This window comes from Grammomys surdaster, unplaced genomic scaffold, assembly GCF_004785775.1.
Source record: "Grammomys surdaster isolate TR1022 unplaced genomic scaffold, NIH_TR_1.0 216, whole genome shotgun sequence".
Taxonomy (NCBI): domain Eukaryota; kingdom Metazoa; phylum Chordata; class Mammalia; order Rodentia; family Muridae; genus Grammomys; species Grammomys surdaster.
The window spans coordinates 1,402,442-1,408,807 of record NW_021604661.1 but is presented as its reverse complement, the minus strand read 5'-3'; the positions used below and the strand labels follow the sequence as shown (position 1 = coordinate 1,408,807).

At 51.5% G+C, this 6,366-nt stretch overlaps 1 protein-coding gene across 1 annotated transcript in view; it reads left to right on the top strand.

Annotated features, from left to right (window-relative positions):
• The first annotated feature begins 4,048 nt into the window (after positions 1 to 4,048).
• The window catches only part of Fgd1 (FYVE, RhoGEF and PH domain containing 1), a 40,002-nt gene continuing 37,684 nt past the window's right edge, over positions 4,049 to 6,366 (top strand). The window contains exon 1 of the mRNA XM_028772651.1: positions 4,049 to 4,355. Coding sequence (XP_028628484.1) covers positions 4,049 to 4,355 — 307 coding nt within the window. The remainder of the gene's footprint in view (positions 4,356 to 6,366) is intronic.

Here is a 6,366-nt window from a genome sequence, read left to right as displayed (position 1 = left end):
CAGGCTGGCCTCGAACTCAAAAATCCACCTGCCTCTGCCTCCCAAGTGCTGGGATTAAAGGCATGCGCCACCACTGCCCGGCCCGCTTGCTTCCTTCCTTCCTTTCTTTCTTTCTTTCTTTCTTTCTTTCTTTCTTTCTTTCTTTCTCTCTCTCTCTCTCTCTCTCTCTCTCTCTCTCTCTCTCTCTCTTTGTCTCTCTTTTTTAGAAAAAATTTGCCGGGCAGTGGTGGTGCACGCCTTTAATCCCAGCACTTGGGAGGCAGAGGCAGGCGGATCTCTGAGTTCGAGGCCAGCCTGGTCTACAGAGTGAGTTCCAGGACAGTCAGGGCTACACAGAGAAACCCTGTCTCAAAAAACCAAAAAAAAAAAAAGTTTATTTATGTATGAGTTCACTGTTGCTCTCTTGAGACATACCAGAAGAGAGCATCAGATTCTATTACAATGGTTGTGAGCCACCATGTGGTTGCTGGGAATTGAACTCAGGACCTATGGAAGGGCTGTCCGTGCTCTTAACTACTGAGCCATCTCTCCAGCCCTCCCTGGCATACTTTCATCTGCATTCTTCATTTTCTGATTCCCATTCTTTCAAGCTTAGTCAGACCCCTAAAGCTAAACACTACCAACCCCCAAATTCTTTTCTTTTCCTGTCATTCTGTTCTGATCATGCATAGCCTTATTTCATTCATAGCAATTTATAATTGTGTATGTTTCCGTGTTGTAATCTTCTGGACATTTATGTCATGTCATCTCAGTACCTGACTGGTCACTGTGAGAGTAGAGTATACTCAGCACTTTCCTGTTTGTGATCCTTATTAAGGCATGACTGGCGCCTCACATGGAGCTTAGACTACATGCTCAAGAGACATTCACAGAGTCAGCTGAAGCTGAGGCAAGTAAAGTGGAATGAGGGAAAAGTGAAGAGAGCTCCATGCAACGGCAACAAACGTGTAAAACCTCAGCCTTTACCTCAACACTCAGGAGCCTGAAGCAAGAGGACTCATAGCAGTCCAAGGTCAGCCTAGACTCCAGAGTAAGGCTCTGTCTCTAAAAAAAACCCAGAGAAGCAAAAGAGAACAACAACCACAAACTTCCAGAGGTTATATACATATATGAAATTGCCAAAGAATTTTAAAAGTTCACGTTTAGAAAAACCTTCAGAGGCTAGATAGACCAAGGAACAGTCTTACAATTTTTCAACTTTGACTCAAGCATTAGGTTTACAAAGGTTGATTGAGATCTTACCAGATCATAAAGAGCCTCTCTGAACTTCCGATGCTAAGGAAGGTAAATTTTCTTTCAAACCTTTGGGGAATGGAAAGATTCTAAACATGTGAATGATATTTGATTTTGAAAGACATAGACTGGCCAGATATGGTGGCATATGCCTTTAATGTCAGCACTCAAGAGGCAACAACAGAGGCATCACGAGTTCAAGGCCTGCCTGGCCTCCACAGTGAGAGCTTGTCTCAAAAAAAGTAATAATAATCAGACTGCCTACAGTATAAAGAATAGATTCCAGGACTCAGTGAGCACTTGCCTATCTTGCCTGAGGCCCTGGGTTTGATACCTGGCAATGAAAAATAGTTAAGAATAGATTCCAGAGGACAAGACTGAAACAGGAGAGCTGTGAAAGTATAGCAGATTAGAAACTGTGCTGGCCTACTCCAGGGTGGTGACAATGGAAATGAAGAGACTGCATAAACAGACGATGGGGATGGTCCTGTAGATGACAGGAGAACTTGGCAATTGCATTGTGGGGGGGGGGGTAGAAGAGAGAGAAAAGAGCCAGAGCATAGCTTGAGCCTCTACTTTGACCAAGACCCTTCACTTAGGTAGGGTACAACTCATTGAGAGGAGGATTTCTTGAGTTGGGGAAGAATGGAGATTCTAAGTTTCTCTAGGATATTCAAGCAATGCTGTCTTCTAATCAGCTGAATGTCTGGGCCAGGAGAGATGTTTTGATTTGAAGTATTTTAAAATAATCATCAAAGAAGTAGTAATTGAAGCCATAGAAGCAAATGAGATATTGAAGGGAAGACCAGAAAGAGTACAAGGGAAGACAAGAGAGCTCAGGCCAAAGCTCCAAAGAATACTACTAAAATGAGGAAGAAACTGGAAAAGAAAAAGGAGAAAAAATAAGCATGGTATGTCATAGGGAAGTCATTTCAGGTGGAGGGAGAGGTCACCAGTGTTACTCAAATGCTAGCAAGTCCAAGTAGGATGACCTCTAAAGAGATTCCTTTGGGTTTAGTAACGTAAGCTATGGAAGACCTTGATAAGAAAAACAGCTTGGAAGAAGTAGTAGAGGTGAGTTGTAGCAGGGCTAAAGATAAGTGGGAGGTAGGAAACGGGACACTTGACTATGAGCAAGTCTTGAGTCATCTGTAGAAAAAGAAGACAGATAACTTTTGGTGCTTGTTTTTTAGATGGGAGAAGATACCTGACTGTTTAAAGCCCAAAGCGAAGGGACACGGAACAAACTCAGAGGTCTGTTGCTGAGAATTCCAGACCTTTCTTCTGGCGTCTTCTGTTCACTCCATGTAAGTAAGACATGGGCTTATCTGCTAAGTACCGGGGGACGGGGGGGGGCGAAAATTAAGATGTTGGGGAGACTAGATTTGATATGGCCACCGTGGATGAGAATTATCTAGGCAATGGGGGTAAACAGAAAAAAAAGTTGACTATTAGTAGGGCGACAGGTCAGTTCTGAGGCACTTGTAGAAGCTGGGAAATGAGGATTTATCATGACACAAATGTGGAAAATCGTAGTATTATCCAGTAGTAGTGTTCAGCTGCCTGGGCACAAGCATGGAAAAAAAGGCAAACAGTTGGACTGATTCAGGATTGGGTTGCTGCCAGCCGGGTAACGGACAAAACAAGGGACCGAGACAAAAAGAGTGGAAAAGTAAAGGACCATGAGATCTGGTCTGAGAAAATAAGTAGCAAAGGATCACTATGTGCCAAGCCTAGCTTAACTCTGGAATATGTGGAAAGGCTTCTGGGAAAGAGAGTGATGGGAGAGCGGAAGAAGACATGAGATGCGACGGAAGGGTCGATTTCGGAAATTGGGCCCAGAGACTCGCCTCTGTGGGATCAGGGAAGGATGGGAAGGAAAGCTGAAGGGCCAGCAGAAGGAGGGCCTTAAGCTCCCAGCAGTTAGAGGTGAAACTGGCCCTAGCGAGGGGGCGTGGCCAAGCTCAAATCCCGACGAGGGGGCGGGACTCCAATAACTGGGTCTCAGCGCCGCGGTGGCTGCGGCTGTCTCAGCAACGGCTCGCGCCTCCCCATCCCCCAGTTCCCAGGGCTCTTCCCGCCTGCCGCGGTGGAGACCCAGGCCGAAGGCGGGGAAGCCCGGTCCAGCCCGTTCCTCTGCCCGCACGGCTGGAGCATCGTTCCGGAGGACTGTCCGAAGGCAAGCCTCGCAGCCGGAGAGCGCGGCGCACACGCGCGCCTCCCGGCCGCGGCCGTCCTCTCTTCCCTCCTTCCTCTCCTCTCTCCCCTCCCCTCTCCTCCGCCCCCAGCCTCTGCTGCGGCGGGAGGAAGAACCCTTCCCGACTAGCCCAGAGAACCCAGGTCGATTCTCATTCCGGGAGAAAGAGACCCCTTCGGTGGGATCCGGCTGGCCGCTCGGCCCCCCGGCCACGGAAGTGACTGGTCGTCTATCAGGAGAGCTCGCGCCTAGCGCAGCCCCCCCCCCCCCGACCCCCGCCCAACCGCAGCCGCATAGACAGCGCTCCCCAGCGGGCCCCCGGCCCCGCCGAGCCCACTCCCCGCTTGGGGCCAGGGCCGGCGATGCCTGGCGCGGCAACGGCGGTGGCCGCGGCTGCTGCTGCTGCTGCTGCTGCTGCTGCTGCTGCCGCTGCCGCCACGGCTGCTGGCCGGAGCCCGGGTCGGGGGCTCGAGTCTCCGCAGTGGGGCTGAGCCCGCAGCCCCGCCCCCCGAGCCTGAGGCCGCTGCTCCGCCGGGCGCCGGGCCTTCTCCGCCCGCGCCTCCGCCCCAGGAACTGGAGCCAAGCGGGGAGCCCGGGCCCCGCTCCCAGGCCCGGACCATGCATGGCCACCGAGTCCCGGGGGGCCCTGGGCCTTCGGATCCCGAACGCTCAGCGGCAAATACCCCTGGCGCCGCTCCGCTGGCCTGTGCCGACTCGGACCCTGGAGCCTTGGAACCCGGACTGCCGGTGCGCAGGGGCTCAGGCTCGGCTCTTGGAGGCCCTTTGGATCCTCAGTTTGTCGGACCCTCGGACGCCAGCCTGGGAGCGCCTCTAAGCTCCCGGGTCTTGCCCTGCGGCCCTAGTCCTCAGCACCACCGGGCCCTGCGCTTCTCCTACCACCTGGAGGGCTCGCAGCCTCGGCCTGGTGAGTGATCCAGACAGCATGGGAACCTGGGCCACGGCCCTGGTACTGGGAATGGGTTCTTGTTCTAGGACTTGGGGCCGACATGCTCACCCTAGCCCGTTGGTCCCCTCGACCCCTACCCTCCCGACCCCCCGCAGCCTTCGGTCCAGTCTTTTCAGCCTTTGCCCCTTGCTCTTCTCTGTCCCTTGCGTCCTCAAGCCTTAAGACTTCTTTCTCTTCTAACTGCTGAAGCTAACAGGAGAGGAAGCACTCCAAGAAAAGGGGGCAGGATTTCGGGGCAGGATTTCAGGACAGCAATGGGGATGTGGTTGGGGGAATAGGAGAAAAGAAGTCTCCCATTAGCTAAGTGCCTACGTTTGTGCATGGCACTGAACTGGGTACTTTTACAAGGATTCTTGTTTCAGCTTCAGGAGCCATCTGTGAAGTGGATATCATCAGCCACATTTTTAGGAGTGCAGACTGAGGCTCTGAGAAGCAACTTGTCCAAGGTCACACTGTCATTATGGTGCCTGGATTCAAAACTAGATCAGAGTCCAAAATCTATGGTCTTCCCGCTTCCCCAAACTGAGGCTGGAGAGTAATGCCAAGCTTTCTGCTTATGTGATTTCCCCTTATACTACTCAGTAGCCCTAAAGTATGAGCAAAAGAGAGAGGGAGGGGAATGGTGGACTGATCCTAGATTGTGCTTCTGTTAGGTGTGTGTGTGTGTGGCCACAGTACTGGGGAAGGAAGAGGTAGGAGGTATTGATGAGCCTGGAGGAAAGGGTTGAAGGTGCTGCTAGGTAGGAAGAGAACAGAGAGGTCAGAAGGGAGAGCTGCCGGGCCAGGAGATGATTGTTTGGAAAGATCATCAGGATGGTTGCTGGGGTTGGGGTGGAACAACTCTAGGTTAGGATGGGGCCACACACCCAGATGGGCCTTTTCATAGCCCTGAGTATCTGAGCAGCCTAGCAGAGCCTCTAGGATATTCTCATGTGGGCCTGCCTCTGGGAGCCTTGAAGGAAGAACAGTGTATATATCTGCTCTATCTTCACTGGGACTGGAGGAGATAGTGAGCTTCTAGCTGCTTCCACAGATCACTAGGACTGTGGCTCAGTACCAGGTAGTAGGAACAGTTGGTAAAGCATAAAACATGGGCAGAATTAGCCTCTTGCTGCTGTCTGTTCTTTGGATAGTTATGGAATCTCTGGAAGATTTCAGGCGCTGCCCCCTCGCCCCCTTGTGAACTGGAGATAGGCAGCTGACACTAATGCTTTGCACCGCTTGTTGCTTCTGCTGGCTTCTCAAACTCCCCTGGACACATGCTGTGTCGAGGGGCTACTCATACATACTTGATCTTGGCTCCTCCCTTCAAATCCCCAAACAGCCAGAGCTCTCCCACTGGAGCAGCGCCTTTGCATTTGCTTTGCCTTCTGCCTGTTAGCTCTTCCCTCAGCCCTCCACCTGGCTTGCTCCTCATCTTTCTGGTCTCAGCTCAAATGTCCCCTCTGAGAGACCTTCCCTGACCACTTTAAGTAGGGCCTCTTGTGAATCTCCATCACAGCTGCCAGTGTGTGTCTACCCTTACATTTAATACAGTCTGAAAGTACTCTCTTGTATGTGTCTACATGTTTATTGCCTCTCGGATGCCACCAGAATGTGAGCTACCTGAGGGCAAGGGTGTTGCGTCTGTTTTGCTTTATATTGTATACTTAAGGGACTAATGCAGTGTCTAACACATGGCAGGTACTCAAAGTCTGAATAGATGGTAAGGGAACACACAGTAGGCCCTCTGTAACTATTGCCTAAGAGGACACTGAGTTCCCACCCAGCAAATACTCTTAGTCTGCGAGTCAAAGCTAGGAAGGTCTTGACCCTTGGTCTCTGCCCTCTCTAGTCAACACGTGGTTGAGAATGAGCATGCTTTTCTACTCCACCAGTTCTTCCAAATTCCAAAGCAGAGTACCCTCCCCCAGGCCATCCCCCTCCTCCCCAGATCAATAGTTGTTTTCAGGATGCTGTCCTTGTAACA